This window comes from Enhydra lutris, unplaced genomic scaffold, assembly GCF_002288905.1.
Source record: "Enhydra lutris kenyoni isolate GAN:26980312 unplaced genomic scaffold, ASM228890v2 scaffoldscaffold62, whole genome shotgun sequence".
Lineage (NCBI taxonomy): Eukaryota > Metazoa > Chordata > Mammalia > Carnivora > Mustelidae > Enhydra > Enhydra lutris.
Genome location: NW_019154146.1, coordinates 14276376 through 14295589, shown reverse-complemented (window position 1 = coordinate 14295589; position 19214 = coordinate 14276376). Strand labels below are relative to the sequence as shown.

The following is a 19214-nucleotide window of genomic DNA, read 5'->3' as shown; positions in this document are numbered from 1 at the left end:
AGATGCAACATGGGGGGTTAAGGGGGTAGGAGAAGAGTAAATGAAACAAGATGGGATTGGGAGGGAGACAAACCATAAGTGACTCTTAATCTCACAAAACAAACTGAGGGTTGATGGGGGGAGGGGGATTGGGAGAGAGGGGGTGGGATTATGGACATTGGGGAGGGTATGTGCTATGGTGAGTGCTGTGATGTGTGTAAGCCTGGCGATTCACAGACCTGTACCCCTGAAGATAAAAATATATATGTTTATAAAAAATAAAATAAAAAAAAAATAAAGTCATAAAGATAAAAAAAAGTGAGTTTAGCAGGGTTGTAGGATACAAAATCAACCATTTGCATTTCAATATACTAACAATAAACAATTGAAATTAAAAATGCCACTTAAAATATAAATATTTATAAAAAATATAAATAAATAAGGATAAATCTGACACAAGATGTAGAAGGCACGTAAAATTAAAAGATAAAATATTGTTAAGAGAAATTTTTAGATGTAAATAAATAGAACTATGTTCAAGGGTTGAAAAAGTCAAGATGTCAATTCTCTCCTAATCTAATCTAATAGATTAATAGATTAATTACAATCGCCAAATTTCATCATGTATTTTTGTAAGAACTAACAAGGTAATTATAAAATATATGTAGAAATGCACAGGACCTAGGATACACAACTTAAAAAATAATTTCTTTGAAAGAAAAAGGATAATGTCACTGCCTGACTTCAAAACTTATTTTAAAGCTAGTTATCAAGGTCGTGTAGATTTGGAGCTCGAGAGACAAATAGATCAGTTAAACAGAATAGAGTCCTGAAATACTTCATATCTATATAAAACTGATTTTTACCAAGATGCAAAGTCATTTCAGTAGAGAAAGGGTAGTCGTGCCAACAAATGGTGCTGGAACAGGGGGATACTTATTTTGGCCCATACCTCTTATACTATATTCGAAATTTAACAAGTGCATCATAGACCTAAATATGAAATTGAGAACTATAAAACTAGAGAAAGTATAGATCTGTATGTTCTTAGATTAGGCAAATTTTAGATATAACACCAAAAACATGATCATAAAAGACAAATAATTGGGTAATTTGGACTTCATCAAAAATAAAAACTAAGGCACAGCTAAGAAAATGAAAAATAAGCCACACCCTGATATACCGCTCTTATCTAAAGTATATATCCTCAAATACCAATAATAAAAGAACTCACATCATTTGACTATATACTATACCAAAGAAAATTTATGGATAGCAAATATCATGGAAAGATGTTAAACATGTTATTAGGGAGATGTATATTAAAACTCTGGTATGCTACTATACACCTCTTAGAATGACTAAAATTCCAAAGACTGACTATACCAAGTGTTGTTGAGAACATGAAGTAAATGCAACTCCCATCATTGCTGGTAAATGTAAAACATATCACTACTTTGGAAAGCATTTTGATATTTTCTCAAAAAGTTAAACATACACTTACCTATATAATCCAAACATTCCACTACTATTTTAAGAGAAATGAAAGCATACCACTTATCTTACAAAGACTTGTATAGGGTTTACAGCATTTTCATTTCTAATAGCAAAACTTGGGGTGAGGGGAGTGGGAGGCAAATGTTCATTAAGAGGTGAATGTATGAACAAACTGGTATATCCAACAGGATACTGCTTAGTAAGAAAAAGGAATTAAGTACTGACACACACAAAATGGGTGAATCTTAAAATAATAAAGTATGTACTCTGACTAATCTCATTAATCCATTTATATAAAAATCCTAGAAAAGGCAAAATAATCAAGTGGCAGACCAGTGATTACCTGGGAACTGACAGGAGGGATTATAAATGGACAGGAAAAAATTTGGGGATACTCATGTTCATTACCTTAGCTGTAGCAACGGGTTCATGTATGTACATGCATCAAAACGCCAAATTATACTTTGAATATTGTCTATTTTGTCAATTTTACCTCAGTAAGCTGCTTATGTCACTGCTAATTTCATGGGCAGTTTTACTGGATAAGATACACCCATAAATCCATTTAAGATCTATACTCTACCTCAGGCTTCCACTGAGATGAAAGGCAAAGGCCTTGAGTCTTTGCAGCTCTAGGGAGAGGATCTGAGGCTCACCCTTAAACTTTTAGGACTTTTGTTTGAGTTCAAACTCTCGGAATTTGTCCATATTCATAATTGAAACTAAAACATATTCAACTCTAGAATTAAGGAATAAAAAAAGTACATACCCCTGTCTTGGGCTCTTATTAGCACAAATGTTCTGAATGCAGTCAAAGATAACATTCTATTTTATATTACATATTTTTAATCTTTCTAGTATTTTTATATGGCTATTTAAGCCATAGTTTTAATTAGTTTAATAACAGATGAATTAATACATTAGGATTTCTCAACATGTTCCTTGGTCTTGCCTTGAATCATCTTGGGATGCTTATTTCAAGACCCAACTTCACAATTAAAATACTGGGAGTGGGGAGAATACTGGGATCAGAATGGAACCTGGGAATGTCACAAGCTTCCCAGAGGAGCAGACACAAATGGAACCAACTCAATGCCTTCATACATACAAATACAGTTTCTCAGTTTCCTAATTCGTTTCTAAGATTAAGATGTTTATCAAAGTAAAAAGTTCACATGACTTAGTAAGCTTGTAACAATTTTATTCATAACAGGTACAAAATTTACATTTACACGTGTGTGTGTGTGTGTGTGTGTGTATATATATACACAAAAGATCTTTATTTTCTTCTTTGACATAAAAAACAATACAGAAATATTTACATATGTACAACAATATTAAAACATACAGACTTTATAAACAGGAAAAAGCAAGATTTCACAAAGAGTACTTTTTGGGAAATATACACACTGAAAAAGAGGTTAAAGAAAGATGACAAAACACTTGAATTAATAGACTTCTTAAGTTATTTTGATAGGTATTAATTTGGTAAGGAAAATAAAATGTCTCAAATGCTAATAGATGGTAAACAATATATATATTTAAGATTATCTAGGTAAAATTACATGGCTTTCCTTTAGCATAAAAATTGAATCAGTTTTATTTTATCCCTGAATCACAAATATCAGATAACTATCTAGTTTTCCTTTTGTTTTTAAATATTTAAATTTTCTGATTTATACTAAATTTTAAACTTTTTTCACATTGAATTGTAAAATATTTTAAGAGGCTGTATTTCTCTTTACTCACCAGGGTGAAAAATCCCCTGTACTACATTGATTTCAACACAAAATTGGAAATCAAAATACATTTACGTTTTTTAAATTAAAACCTAACATTTTCTAACTAACCTTCATGATCAGGTACAATTGATATAACAAGGTATCACAATCGGCGTAAATTCTTCTTGCTTTTTTTAGTACCAGGCAGAGGACCTATTTTATAATTGGCTTTTAGGGGTTTGCCATTCAAACATTCTTTGGTGGTATGATAATTACATAAACACCTTGTGCAATAATCAAACCCACAACCTTCTCGATTACAGATCGCCCGCTGTAAATAGCAATCATATTTTGCTGGTGAATTACAGCGAATACAGGCTTTAAGGCTTTCATTCTCTTTCAAAGTCTTGGCAACCTAGAAAGAAGAAAACCCATAAACAAATTTTAGTGAGGACTGAATGTAATTTAGGTAGAAATAAATAAGAAAGGTACCGCTGAACCTTCCCCAATATATGAATAAAGGACCATGCCACACATAAAACTCCTGCCCTTAAGGAACTCACCGTTCAATGAGTGAGATAATTATCACTTGTCAACTGATCTAGTGGCTATTTCCTAATGCTACTTTTGAATACGTTCTTTTATTTCATGAATGCTTACACATAAATGCCCCTAAATGCCCTAACTTAAATGTCACCTTTACTGTGAAATCTTCCTCGTGTCACTTGGGAGTTGGTTGCTCTTTCACCTCTAGCTCTTTTTTTTGAAAAAAGCACTTATCACATTATATGCCATTTATTTTTATGTAGCCATTGTCCATTCTAGATTACAAGACTATGAAGGGTGCCATGTTTTCTTATCCATGAATTACCTGACAGCAGATATTCAATATATGTTTTCTGAATAAAGTTAAATGTTATATTAGAAATTCCATCATCAACACTGAAGACAGAAAATTAAACTTCACTATGTATAATTCATACTTACCAACATGAAGGCAGTTAGCAGTCAACATTTTATGTTAAATATGCACTTAGGTAAGATTATGGTTTCTTAAATTAAGCTTGCCAAATTATCCATGTGCTGAGTAGAACTTATAATACACATTACCCAGTGATTTGAAGGTGCAATAGGAGGGTTTCAATTTCTGAAAGCTGGCCTTTTTTCACTGAGTTCTATTCCTCAGATATCAAAGGCAACAATTTTAAAATGTATACTGAACAGTTTGCTAAGAAGTTTTAAAATCAAGGTTTTCCTTGTATTTCCAAATTAGATCTCAACATCACTGAACTAACATAAACAATGTCAAATGGTATCTATTTTCTACATAGGAAGACATCTTTGTGCACTTTCCTAATTTGATTACTTGAATTAGGAATTCAATTACTTTAAATGTTTTCTTGGTGGTCAACATTTCTGAGAGTAAAATGAAGGGGATAGAAGATAAAATCTCCATTAATAATTTGCTACTAGTTCTAATTATGCTATAATTAAATTTAAAGTTCTCTGTTTCTTACTCCAAATCCTTTTAACAATTAAGTGCCCCATAAGTTTCTAATTTATTGACAAACAAAAAATTACCTCAGAGAATTCACTGTGTCGACTGTAAGTAGAACCTTTCTGATCACCTGGATCGGATAACTTGGTTTGAGCACCTTTTTGGGGGTAGGTCCGAGCTTCGGATTTTTGAATAGGAGCTAATGCAGTTCTGAACATAGTATATTCTCTTGTTGAAGCATGTGGTGAAAACTTAATGTTCTTTTCCTAATTAGAAGAAATGTTTTAATAGGACTTAAGAATATTCTCCTTTATTTTCAACAATCAGGCATTTTTATTGTTTGTACGTGTAAAAAAGAGCAAATGAGAATGTAAAAGATTTTTCCATACATCCAATTTACCTGCACATGCTTTAAATGTAGCCACACACTCTATGTATAGACAATACTGACAGAAACTGCAAACCAGAAATTTTGAGAAAGCACTTTAAATACTCAGCCTATATAGCGTTTAATACATCATTTATAAAGCACTAATGCCAAAACAAAGTCATTCTTTTCACCACCAGTAAATGGCAAATCATGTTTAAGTCTCACATCAGTGTCATGAATGGATTCAAAATAACCTTTTAGATTAGAAAACTTTCCATTAATACCACCTTATCAATAAAGAAACTGAACTTGGAGAACTTAAGGAATACTTGACTAAAGTTATATAGCAAATTAGTAGCACCAAAATTTAGACCCAAGTCTGCCAACTGTTAGGCCTGAAATTTCAAACATGTATTGATACTCTCAGAAACATCTCCAAATTTACCAAGTTCATTTTGGAAGGCAACTGAATTCCCTTCTGCACTGAAAATCTTCAATATGTTGAAAATTTAACTGAAAAAATACAAATGGCAATGAAGCTTAGCAACATGGTCAACTCTTATTATTGGAGAACTGACCAATTTTCCCTTTTAGACATGCCATTTCTAGGAAGAACTCAAGAAATAAATGACTTAGGTGGGATTCCTTTCCCTTTATCTTTGAATTTTGTTTAAAGAGTTCTAGTGAAAAGCAGAAATGCTTTGTGGATGTAAAGGATTTCCAGATTACCTGTTATCTGTCCTATTTTTCCCTATTTGTAAAGGTAAAGAGCACTAGCTGTTATACTTCAAAATGAAAACATCAACTGCCAAAGACTTACAGTAACTCTTTGTATTGCTTTATTATACAACTGAAATGCCCCTTTATCATCTTCTAGAATCTTCTTCCAAGTTGTACTCACTTTAGACACACTGGAAAAGTAAAAGATTATAAAGGAAACAATTAAAGCATCACAAAGAGCTAAGAGGAATAAATATACTACAGAAACATTAACAGTGCGAAGAAAAAGAAATTTCTATTAGCAGAGCTACTCAAACCTGTTTGTACATTAGAATTGCCTGAGGTACTCAAGATGTAAGGATGCCCCAGGCCTACACATTTGGGTCTAATTGGCTTAAAAAGGGGACTAGGGTAGTTTTTAAAAGCTCCTTATCAAGCCACATCAAGCCAAGTACATTCAGGCTTAAGAACCATTTGCTTTGTACTTCCATTTTGTCACAACATCTGCAAACACCAAATAAGTAGCCCCCATTCTATATGACACCATGTTAGCTTCAATATTAATAAAAGTTGTAGACAAATTTCAAAGTACTATAGGACACACTGCTATCAGTAGACATCAATTTCAAAATTCCACTTTGTTAAAAAAAGTAAAACCTAGATGTCAATTATCCCTCAAGAAGCTAGCCAACAATAAAAATCCATACTCCCTTTTATTTTGCTTTAGCTATATTTCAAAGACCAGCACAAAGTAACACCTGCAAAGAGTACCTATTAATTTTTTTCAAAAAGCTAAAAACAATCTGATTGGGCAGGGTCTACTCCAATAGTCCGTATAATTAATTCTGTTACCTCATTCTAACTGATCTTTAGTGGAATGAGGAACGACAATATAAAAGTTTCTAAGAAACAGTCATAATCAGATCTACTTGAGCTTCCATATTTTCACTGTCAAACCAAGGAGAGCCTACATTAAGAATGGCCTGCAAGGGGTGCCTGGGTGGCTCAGTGGGCTAAGCCTCTGCCTTTGGCTCAGGTCATGGTCTCAGGGTCCTGGGATTGAGCCCCACATCGTGCTCTCTGCTCAGCAGGGAGCCTGCTTCCCTCTCTCTCTCTCTGCCTGCCTCTCTGCCTACTAATGATATCTCTCTCTCTCTCTGTCAAAAAAATAAATAAAATCTTAAAAAAAAAAAAGAAAAAAGAAAAAAAAAAAAAGAATGGCCTGCAAATATCAACTATTTTTTACTTTCAAGTATGACAGAAGTCATAAAGCCTACAGGTCTTACATACCATAACTAGGATGTTGTTTTATAATTAAGCATGTATGATATAGCTTACATATTGGAAGTATTCAGAACTAAAAGGAACAAAAATCCCAGTTTAACAAAAACAGTTTCCTAAGTGTATAAATATGAAATGTGAAATAAATGGATTAAGTGTTTACTTTAAAAATTATCTTTCTTTCATCTTAGTGGCAGTTAAATGGTCAAATATCAGCCATCAGGCAGTCATTGCCTCAATTAAACAATGCAAAAGGCTACCCTATTATGTCTTATGAGCTGGTAGTCCCCCAAGTCTTCCAACAAAGATGTTCGATGGATTATACTAACACTCAAAGTAATCATACTTACTTGATTAAGTCCATATCATTGAGCTGTGTTAAAATATTTGCTAAAAGATGTCTGAGTCCCCTTCGAAAGAGTTCACTGAGAATATCTACACATTCCAGGCCCATTTTCCTGCCAATTATATTCTGTAGTTTAAAATTTTCACTGGATATAAATTCCTTCAGTTTCTCCCAATCTATTTTAGGATTTCGCTTGGCATTCTTTTTTAATGTTGAACAAACCATTTTTGCAAAATGAAGAGCCGGCAGCAAGTTTTTGCTGGGATATTGGTCTGGGCTTTGCATCTGTAGGCAGGACTGTGGACTGTCACTGAAATTTTCCAAGGAAAGGCTACCCTCTTCATGTTCACTGAAGCCACTTTGCTGGGAAAATGAAGAATAGCCACTGTCTTCGTAAGGTCTACTGGTCTCTAGTTCTTCTATTTCATTTGAACTATTAAGTATTTGTTGCACATGTTGATTTTCCTTGTTGTGAAAGAGCTTGTTTTCATTTTCAGTTTCAAGTTCTACAACCTTGGGGCTCACAATTGGTGACCCAATATCTGATAACCTTACAAAGTCTTCAATGCAGTCTTTATAAGAACCTTCCAAAAATGCAGGAGTATAAGAACCTAGTCTTCCAGTGTCATCAGGCTTTAGCATATTAAGTCCAGAATGAATATGGTCATAGTTAAAATCACATTTCATTTTGACAGAAAGAGTAGAACTTTCTTCTTTACAACCTACAAAAAAAAACAACAAAAACCTGTTTAATGACAAAATTTTGATACATTTCTACTTTTTAAATTAGGATATACAGAGGTATAATTACTTTGCATTCTTTCAGTACTATGTCTTGCCTATGTAGCTATGAAATTATCCAAGTTTATTTACTGAGATGTGACAATGAGGAAACAGAATTAACTCTTTTAGTAAGTACATACATCTTATTCTTAAAAGGGGACTTCAAAGATGGCTTTTAGTGTATAATCATAACATTTGACTTTTAGAGTCTCCAGCTGATTGAGTAAAAAATATTGGAAAAAGGGATTATTTAACACATTATCTGTACTTATGGAACAAATAAGGAAATGTGATGAACAAGCGCCGTCTGAAGTCAAGAAATTCTTAAATACAAATTTGTATAAGATTTAGACATTAGCTATTATTTTAAGCCTTATAAAGAACTCGGAGTAAGTAAATTTAAACACCCATCAGTTAAAATCTACCTGAACTCCCACAACTCTCATCTCGAGGTTTTACTGGGATCAGTGGTATGAGTGAGTCTGATATAATTAAGGTGTTTGTCTACTCTGCTGGATAGTAAATTCAAGCAAAGGGACACCTCCCTTTATCTCGTCTAGTATGTGCTAGAAATAGAAACTCTGCAATTTTCAATTACTGAACTAAGATTTCTCATGACTAATTAACCAAAGAGCCAGATGAATTAATAGTTCAGATATCAATCAGAAGATCTGATAAGTAAGAACAATACTATAATCAGTATAAGACTAGATATAAGAATGTGAGAGTGGTTGGGAAGAAAGATTGTATTACTGTTCAGTTGTTTTAAATAACTGAGGAAGATAATGACATGACCTGAAGGCAGGCTCTTAACTGACTGAGCCACCTAGGCATCCCTCCTCTTCTCATCTTTAGAACCCAGTTACTGGGAAACTATGTTTGTTGTAGAACCCTTTCACTCAACACCACTCTTTGAATATGAACAGCTCTTTAAAATTTAGACTTAATGATGATTCAAACACCTTATATATATTTTTTAAAAGTTTACAATTCCCATTTGCTTTCAAACACTTGCTCCTCACAATCTTCTGATGTAGGATGAAGAGGTATTATTACCTTATGTTTTACAAATGAGGACACTGAAGTTCAGTAAGTAGCTTGCCCACATTTTGACATTGTAGTTGAGGGACAGATTACCCTTTTTTACTATAAATTCAGTGTTCATTCCACTATCTCACTTGGAAAGTGAGATAAGAGTATATAAAAAAAAGTATGCAAGTATAGGTTCACAGACTGGGTTATAATCCAATATTGCCTTATTAATGTCTCTGCTCCAATTGTTTCAGCTTTCACTACTGTAAGTCCATGTCCACTTGAAATACTTCCATTATTTCATTTTTGGAGCATTTCTTACTTTCTGGCATGACAAGATGCTCTAGGTTCATCTTCTATTTTTCCTGTTCCAGGCCTAGAATCACTTATTTCTCCAAGAACTCTGGTTCCTTTTATTGGTTCCAAAGTCTGGATCCTGGTTGTAGGTTTAGTTTTAAAATGTGAAATTATGTAATATAAAGTTGGAGAGGTAGAATTTTAGGGTATGTTGGATTTATTCAATGTGTAATAAAGAACCTTGAGAGGTTGAATTGAGATATCCAGTTTACATTTTTAAAGATCATTGGCAACTGTAGAGAATGGACTGTAGGAAGGTACAAGTGGAAAGAGGAAGGCTGGTTAGTAGTATATATCATAGGTGTCCAGAGAGCTGAGTAACTGATACTAGGATGACTGCAGTGGAAATGAAAATAATTGGGTGGATATGAGGTCTATTTAGGAGACTCAACAGAACTTGCTGATGCTCTTTTGGATGCTGAATGAGAGAAAGTGAAGTAAAAAAATACCCTCGGGTTTGAATCTTGACTATCTAAGGTATAAAGCATTATTTGCTGTATCAGGGAAAACTGTGGCAGTTAACTTTTAAGGCCTGTTTTCCCTTCTAAAAAATGGGGTTTGAGAACCTAAAACTGGACTAAATGTATGGCACAGTCCCATCACATATGGCATTTTTATCACATTTTAAAACCAAATCTTTCATAATGCTCTTATTGCAAATCACAAATGTTTTAAAAGTAGCAAAATACATTTCACGCTATATTACAGATTATATACTTTTTCTGGGAATCAGATCCAACTTCAAGTAAAAATATTTGCTTAGCCTTCTGACTAGCTTTGTGACATAAAATATTCAATTAGTTCCTTTCATTTTTTCTAAAATGGAGATACTAATATCTACACCTCATGTTATTGGGTGAAGATTCAACAACCCGCATTTTTTAAACCCCATTTACCAACACACTGTCCAATCGTGAAAAGGTGGTATTACAGTTAACTGTACAAAAGTTTGACTGCCATTTAACTTTCCAAGTCAGAGCAAATACTCCATATTAAAATACCATAGCTAAATGAGCTACAATGCTTAAAAATTTTTACAACTATCTGAACGTTAAATGATTAAGTTCTACAATCTGCAGTACCCATAAGATAACCACCATGTGCCCAACATTAGGCATGGCTATTCCTTAAGAGTCTGAGACCGCTAAAGCTTGCAGCCATCTGCTGCCAATCAGCCATCTCTACAAGAAATTCTAGGAAAGCCTGCCTTCAAAAATACTTGGATGCAATAAACTTTTAATCTCATTTCCTCACATTTGTAAACAGGCAATAAAATTCTTAGAGACAGCAAACACTCAGAGCAGCAAGGTGGTAATACCAGACAACTGGATTAAGTAATCAAAATACCATTTCTTAAAACCATCAAGCTTTAGAACTTCATAGGGAGACTTAGGATTGAGGAGCTTCTAGAAATAGATTTAACCTGTTAAAACTATTTTTTCCTCCAGTCTCTTAAACTCCTTTTCTAATGGAATGGAAGGAGCATCTTTCAGTGACTGCAAAATATCACAAAGTCGAATTGTTAATTTAAAAAAAAATGTGGTACTTTCTGAGGAAAAATAAACGCATTTGGATCTCTTTTCGGATAGCAACAAAGAGGATAAAAATAACCGTTTGAGTGCCTTCCATTCTAACCGGGTTTGGGAATAGGGGGCTATCTAGTTCTTCAGGAGAGCAGGAAAAACCAGCAAAAACAAAACAAAACAATCCTTCTATTCTGAGAAAATCAGCTACATAAGGATAAATTCTCCGTTTCGTATTAAAAAATGCTTCCCGCCCCCCCCCCCTTTTGACCCCAGGCCTTGGAAACGAGTTACTGGGCAAAGGGAAAATTGGAGAGGGGGGAAAAAAGAATGTTTTTTGTTTGGACATCCCTGTACAGCCTGGCCTAGGGATGATGAGGGGGTCCCTCCATTTGGCGGGAGTGGGTAGGGTAAGACCATGGAAATCCTGAGGGGTCGAAGAGGTGGCCCCTCAGGGCGCGGGCCGGGTGGAGGAGGCGGGAGATAAGCGAGCAGGATCTCCCGCGCCCGCCAGCAGGAGTGAGGCGGCGAAAACCCTGGGAAATTGCCCGCAGACCCGAGGGTGCGGGGTAAACATGGCAGAAGGGCGCAGGGAGTAGGGCTTAAGCACCTGGCCAGACCCCAGGGGCCGGGGGCTCGCGAGCCCTGTCAGAGCCCAGGCCCCAGGGTGGGGGAGGGGTGGGGGCATTTGGCGCCTCTTCAAGCGGGGTGGGGACAAGGATAGGTAGATCCTGCAAGGGGAAAAGGGCGCCCCGAAAGGCCGAGACCTTCACCTTCTTCGGAGCTGACGTCCAGGTTCGGCCTGGAAAGGAGAGACCCGGGCCCGCCACCCGCCTCGGCACTTAGGGCCTCCCCTCCCTGAGTCCCAGCCTTTCCCCCCTCCCCCGCCTCAGGAACCGCCACCGACGCCCGCTCGGCCCGGCCCGCCGTGGGACGCACACCCGGACTCGGAAGGGGGTCGGGTTCGGCTGCGGCCGCCCCCAACCCCGTACTCTCTTTCTGGACCGCGTGCCCCCCGCACCCTCTCCTCACTCACCGTCTGAGGAGCGAGGGCGCCCGGCGGCTGTCAGGGCGCTGCAGCGGCAGGAGCTGGAAAGGGGCCGTGGGGAGCAGCGGCAGGGGCGCTGGCTCATGCCAGTGGAAGTGGGGTCGGCCTCAGGTGAGGAAACAGCTACCACCGCAGAACACCAGGCCGTCCGCGTCACAGAGCTGTACCTCCTAAAAGGCGCCAGCTGGTACTTTTAAAATCTTTGAATTTGGTGCCCAAATCCACACGGCCCAATGGGGTGTGTGGCTCGCACGCGCGCTCCAATAGAAAGGCGCTGGGAGGGGGTGTCCTCACCCACGCCCAATTGGAGGCTGCCGAGGCGGGGCCCAGCTGTGATGCCCAACCTCCCTCCTTCTTCCCGGCTCCGCGCGTCCGGAAAGATGCTGCGGCAGGGGGCGGGCCTAGGGGAGAGGCCTCCGAGCGCGCGGAGGCCGCGGCCAGGCCGCACGTGGAGACAGCCTACCACGCATGCGTGAACCCGCCAAGCTTCCTTCCGTCTCGGGAAGAGGTTTCCTGCAAGTCCTAATTTCATCCTGAAGGCAGCTCCGGCTTCTGTCTGAAGATCTCCAGTGGGTACAAAGGGTAGCCGACTTTCTTCCATCAGCACACAAGCGGGTGTTTGGTGAGCGGCGACTCCGGTCGTCCGGGAATCCAGACTTTCCGGAAGACAAGCCCACCCCCCAGCCCTACTTAGCCCGCCTCTCTAGGATTTAGGCGCGCTCCTCTCTCCCCCTCAGTTTCGCCCCACCCTCTGCCCTGTGCGTTTGCGCAGGCGTCTGTGGCGGGCCGAGGCTGCGGAGTTGGCGGGGTGGCGCTTGCGCGCTGGGGACCCCCGCGTTTCTCTCCGGCAGAGGAGCTGACGGCGGTGGGTGGATGCGCGTGGCTTCCGGCGCACACGGCTGGTCTAGCGGCTGGTATGGCTGGGGATGTGGGGCCACGTCTCCCAAGGGCCTTTCCGTGGGGGCGATGGTGAGACAGTCAGTCACTGCTGTCTTGTAAGCGTGTTTATTTGTATTTTCAACGACAGTTCTCCAGGCACCACTGCTTTGTACGGACGTTAAGTTTATTAAATTTGTATCTACGCTTTCCTCGGTTTTTATTTACTTCAGGGTCCAGGCGCACGAGACAGTAGTCTTGCTCCAAAATAAGTTTATAAAACGTCCTGACGTAAGAGTTCCAGTTCCCACATCCTAGGGCTGGAGGCCTCAAGGCAAGGGAATAATTTTTTAGTGATGGCAGGGGAATGGGTGGAAGTATTGATTAGGTCTTCGAGGACGACTGGCACCATGTTATTAGTCATGTTGAACTTTTTCAGAGTGTGCACTGAGTGGTGACAGTGCATTCCATGCGCTCAGCTTACACCCTATGGAAACCACGGGGTTTAAGCTCCCCAAACTCCGAATCCCGGTCTTTTGCGGCTCTCCCTTTTGCTTTTCTGCACTTAGGGAGGTTTAATACTGGATTTACCTCTAAGCGTTCAGTTAAATTGGCGGCAAGTGTGGTGGGGCAGGGCTGAGATGGTGTGAGTTCTGCCAAGTGCTGGGTGGATCCGCTTAGTGCAGAATAGTGATAATGAATCCATCATAGTGTTTAGCATTACTTTTCATCTTTTAGGATGTTGCTTTAAATTAGTGTTTTTCTGGATTACTGAAATTTGGGCATCCCTTTAAGTTTTGCACTTGAGTGATAGTGTCCCATTCGCTTGCCTTAGCCTGGCCTTGGAGCTGGGCCTTGGGAGGTGGAGGGTTGAAAAGACAAAAGTCTTACCCTTCAAATTTACATATTATGGGAAAAGATATCGGACAGTCACCAATTCAGTGCAGAAAAGAGCAATAGAAAATTAATGGGGTAGAGAGTGGGCAGTAGGGGCGTAGAGTAATGACTTCCATTGGTCAAGAGCTTTGAATCAAGATCTGACTATTGGGAGGGTGGTGCAGAGATCTGTATATTTATTATACACAGAGAGGCAAAGTGCTTGGTTTGTTCCAGAGCTATAAGGATGTCTGGAGTGCATTGAGCAAGTGTAAGATTGGGAGGGTAGGTCAGAGAGATAGAAGCCAGATCCTGTAGGATTTTGTATGTTTACATGTGGAGTTTTGAGTTTCTTCTGATTGCTGTGGTAATTGGAGGGATTTCAGCCAGGGAGTGATTTGTTGAATGAATGTTAAAACTACAGTAGCTTTTTGTCTTCTAGGCATTTTGTAAATGTTAGCCTTTAAGTCTCACAATAACCTTGGCATTATTTTCATTTTTGATTGTAGAAGTGTAGTTTGATTCTTGCAGAACTACACAGTTACTAAGCAGAAATTCCAATCCCATTCTGCTTGATAAGTCTGTGTACTTTCCTTTGTGTTATACTGAGGAATGATAGTATTTGCTGGAAGCCTGACTGTTTATAGTACATTTTCACATTACCTCTCCATTTGACCTTGGAGATCATTACTCCTCTTTTCTTTTCAGATGTAGACAAATGTATGAAATTTGAGGGGAAGAACGGTTTTCATTTAATTAATTGAGCACCTGCACTATATTGGCTCTTAACTGGTGCTAAAAAGCTATTCTCTGGCAGTTTTTTTTTTTTTTTTTTTTTTTTTTTTTTCAGGAAAAGGCTAAGATACATTATTGGAAAAATTAAGATTATTGTAGCAATAGAAGATAATACACATAGTTAAGCATAGTTTATTGCATACTAGAATAGTTTATGAAAGTCTTTTTCAGGGTATTTCAGGGTAATGTTGATTTTAGCTGTTAGAGCTTTAATTAATTAAAAATTTAATCAGTTTACTCAAATTTAATTATTATGAAATATTTTTTTTAAAGGACTTTTTTTTTTTTTAAAGATTTTATTTATTTGACGGACAGAGATCACAAGTAGGCAGAGAGGCAGACAGAGAGAGAGGAAAGGAAGCAGGCTCTCTGCTGGACAGAGAGCCCGATGTGGGGCTCGATCCCAGAGCTCTGGGATCATGACCTGAGCCGAAGGCAGAGGCTTTAACCCACCCAGCCACCCAGGTGCCCCTATTATGAAATATTTTTAGTTGGTAACTTGTTCAGTGGAGTGATGACCGTCTGTTAATTTCATTTTTAGTGAGAAACTTGGGCCTATTCTGAATTTTACTAGATGTCAACAGATGTATGTATCTCTTTCTTCCTGCACATCAATAACAGAATTGTTGCATTTTTAGGTGCAAAATGAAGCACGGTGAGAGATGGCCCTCTTTCAGCAAATTCTTATTACAGACTTACCGCATGCAAGACATCGTGGAGTATTTGGAAATTACTGGGAGATGGTACCTGCCCTTGTGCTTACTATCTGGGACTGCTGTCTAATAGACATAGCAGATGCTCAATAAATAATTTTTGAATAAAAGCATCGTGAGCATAGAAGGGAGAAGCTAAGGGGTATAGCAATAACACTGGAAAAGTCAAATACATCGCGTTACATTGGGAATTTTTAGAGAACAGAGGAGTTACCTTTATATGCCAGGATAAGGGTGTAATCTGTTGGACAGGGTTTCTTAATTTCAGCACTGTTGACATTTTGGGTCAGATAACTTTTTGTTGTCGGGGGCTGTCCCGTGCATTGTAGGGAGTTTAACAGCATTGTTGGCCTCCAACTCCTACTGTCTCCAAACATTGATATGTCCCTCCTAAACTTTGCCAGATGCCTCTAGGGGAAAACCTATAGATGAAAATCCGTGCTGTTGAAGATGGCTTTTGAGGGACTGGGGAGGAGGATAGCATGGTGTAAGGAACTTACAGGGGAAAGTTTAAAGGTAAGTGTAATTATCAGAAAAAATGAATTTGATGTGATGTAAGGGGGGTAGTGAGTAAAATGGGCTGATACAGAATGATGGTGGATATGGATATAGATGTGTTTTGTATGCACACTTACAAGTTGAGAGTTTTATTTGGAACATAGTAGGAACCTATTAAGTTGTCGAGTGAAAGGTTGACAGAAAATCTTTAGGAAAATGAATCTGGCAGTTACATGTGTGTAACCTGTATTAGCAGATAGAGAAGATGCCTGGAGAGGTCAGGGGGCCATAAAAGTAGTCCAGGAGAGAAATAATTCTGGATGAGTAGTAATAATAGAATCAGTGAGGATTATTAGAATGTTTAAGAGAGTAGGATTTAGCAATAAACTGCATGTGCGGAAAAGAGAACTTTTTTAAGAGGACATTTTAAATTTGAGAGGGAGAATGGTAGTGCCATTAAAGAAACGAAGATTACACAGTGAGAGATGGGTTTTAGAGGAACATGACAAGTTAAATTTTAAGTATAGTGATTGTTTTGTTTATGCTTCTTCAGAATTGCTATTCCAACTGAATGAGTTTTGATTAACTGCTATTGTAGGCCACTTGAAAATTAAGTTCTGTTTTTTCTGAACATCAGCTTTGTAGACAAATACTTTAGATATAATTGCCTTTTAGACATCTATTTAGTGCCTATTGTAGCATAATGTTGGGTCCTGAGGAAACAAGAATGAAGAAAACGACTTTTTGTCCATTAATGAGACAATGTGAGAAGTCTGGCAATACATGCTTATTCTATTCCCTGACCCACTCTTTCCCATTTCCTTATTAGACGCAGTCCTGAGACAGGGGTAAACCACTGAGGTTATTACCTTGCTGTAATGTTGTCATCTGGTATGGTAAAGTACTGTGGAATACCAAAGAAGGGCAGTTAATTCTGCCCAGGGGTTAAAGTGCCCTTTAGGTTGGAACTTGAAGTCTGCTGAGGTAAGCCAAGTGTCTGTTCTAGGCAGAGAGGGCAGCATAAGCAAAGGCAGATAGGAGCAACAAGGCATGGCTTATAATGAAGATAACCGTATAGATGTATTGTTTGTGCAGACAGCTGCAAATTCCAAGGCCCTTAAAACGTTAGACTTCGTGTTCCAGGAGGCTTCATGCCAAGACTGTGTTGCTCTACTTTTATCTTTCCCTAGGTTCCAAAAATTAAGCTTGTTAATCTAGGAATAACTAATTTAGATTAGTGAGTGAAGTGGAAGCCAATGTCTGTTCAGACCAGAATCTGCCAATTACTCTGCATGTGTTCATAAAATACCTACTGATACGTATCTTTAACTTACATTGTTAGAATTATGTAGGTTCTGTGATGATTTCTAACCAGCTGTAATGTTCTAATGGACGGGAAGTTTAAAAATTGATGAAAAGGTCTTTTCCGACTTCATTAGTTCAGCTCTCATACCTTCCCATGGGGCTGGGAATGAGGGAGTGGAGACAGGTAAGGGGGGAAATAACTAAACTTTTAATAGCTTATTTACAAATGAAATCTAACATTTGAGACCCTTCATAATCTCAGTCCAACTTTTCTAATTATTAACTATTAGATGAAGAGAAATTTGGTAATAATATGTTGTAATATTTAGTAACATGTAGATATGTCCTTTTCATTTAAAAAGGAAACCAAAACTAACAAACTGGGAGACACAGGGTTGCATGAGCCTTTTGCAGAACAGAATATGGTCTAATGAACAGGACTTGCTGTATTTTTAAGTTTTGTAGGTCACCGAAAACCATTTTCATCAAATGTTCTGGTGAAGATAGAGTGCCTTTCATAAGCAGAGTGTTACAAGGGAGAGGGATTTTTCTCAAAATAAAATTCTCTGATGTATTTGATAATCTTTGGCCAGCTTTAAAATCCTAAGAATAAACTAGCAAGAGAAAATTACTCTGAAAGTTAGCAGTTAGGGCTCTAAAAGAAATTTGGTAATTAATACAGGTTGACTTATGAAAAGAAACCCATTAGCCCACAATAAAACAGTTTTAAATTTATGTAGTATATATATATGCTTACAAAGATTCATTCTACTGTAGATTCCAACAAATAGAGAAGAGCATGCAATTGGTGAAGTTAACTGAATTTCTTGTAATTCTTTAACACTTCAGTCATATAGCCTTACTAATTAAATCATTTTTTTCCCTCTGGGCATCCTACTTGTTGTAACTACTATAAATTTAACACTTATCTACCAGGTAGAGTTCTTCTTATAATTGTAGTCCTTTGTGTATCTCACATTTTCAAAAACTTGAGTCAGTATTTCCAACTTCTCTCACTTTATGGAATAACAGACTTTTCCTACAGTTCTTTTCTTTCTTCCTTTGCTATCCCCTTCTCTTCACTAGGTAAACCAGTTGAATTTACTACTCTTCCTTGTAGTAGTAATTTTCACCCTGGGAGAACAATGGGGTGTCTCCAATTGTTGTGTCTGTAGTAGTTCTTACCCTGGGAGAATAATGGGGTGTCTCCTGTTGATATATCAAGTACAGTACTCAGTACTCTGTCAATACCAAGAGGTCCTTTATAGCTGTGCTGCCTCAATCAGACATTCTCAGGCTTCCTTCCCCTTTAGGCCTTACTTCTCTGGGGTCTGACTTGTCACAAAGGAGCTAATCATAACCAGGAATCCCATGGCAAATAAGAGCCACTAAACTTCTTATAAATCTTCCAAAGAAAAAATGCTGATAAAGATCATGCCGATTCAGCTTTAAGCTCACTTTAAACAATAATTCTCCTTTCACAAAGGCGAAGTCATTTGTCTCCTCTGTCAACGTATTTTAGAGAATCTTTTTTGTCTCAGCACATCAGTGCCTTCAAAGCTGACTTTAGTGTACATTTCAATGAGGAAAGGGAGTGTGCAAAACTAGCGGAGTCTTAAGCTCTAACTTCCAGTTTGTAGGTAATACTGTGCTTGAGGACCAAGTTAAATGACACAATAGTAGCCTAATCTGAAATGACCATCAGTGCAACGTCATGAAAAAAAGGGGTGGCAGTTGGAAGGGCTGTTCTAGACTTAAGCAATGTAACCACCAGATTTCATGTGTGATCCTTAGTTGGATCCTGGTCTGAAGTCAGTTAAGGTCTATCTGGGGAGAACTGAGGGCATTTCAGTTGGGTACTTGAAGATATTATGGGATAACTGAATTTTGTTAGTGTGATAGTAAATGGTTAAGGAGAATATCCTTATTTTTAACAATGCAAGTGGAAATATTTTAATGATATTTGTAACTTCTAACACCAAGAAAGTACAGAAGC

The 19214-nt window shown here is 38.1% G+C and overlaps 1 protein-coding gene across 2 annotated transcripts; it reads right to left on the bottom strand.

Moving 5' to 3' along the window:
* Nucleotides 1-2761: 2761 nt before the first annotated feature.
* Nucleotides 2762-12711, bottom strand: LOC111158698 (F-box protein 5). Of its 2 annotated transcripts, XM_022520907.1 has the most exons (5): nucleotides 12144-12710; nucleotides 7417-8134; nucleotides 5886-5976; nucleotides 4779-4961; nucleotides 2762-3612 (listed from the first exon to the last, which is right to left on the bottom strand). In XM_022520907.1, the coding sequence occupies exons 1-5, from the start codon at nucleotides 12238-12240 to the stop codon at nucleotides 3361-3363; spliced, it is 1341 nt and encodes a 446-aa protein (XP_022376615.1). In that variant the 5' UTR covers nucleotides 12241-12710; the 3' UTR covers nucleotides 2762-3360. The 2 variants fall into 2 exon arrangements, with proteins under 2 accessions (XP_022376615.1, XP_022376616.1); XM_022520908.1 differs by lacking the exon at nucleotides 4779-4961 and having other exon boundaries at nucleotides 12144-12711.
* Between the last annotated feature and the right edge of the window lie 6503 nt (nucleotides 12712-19214).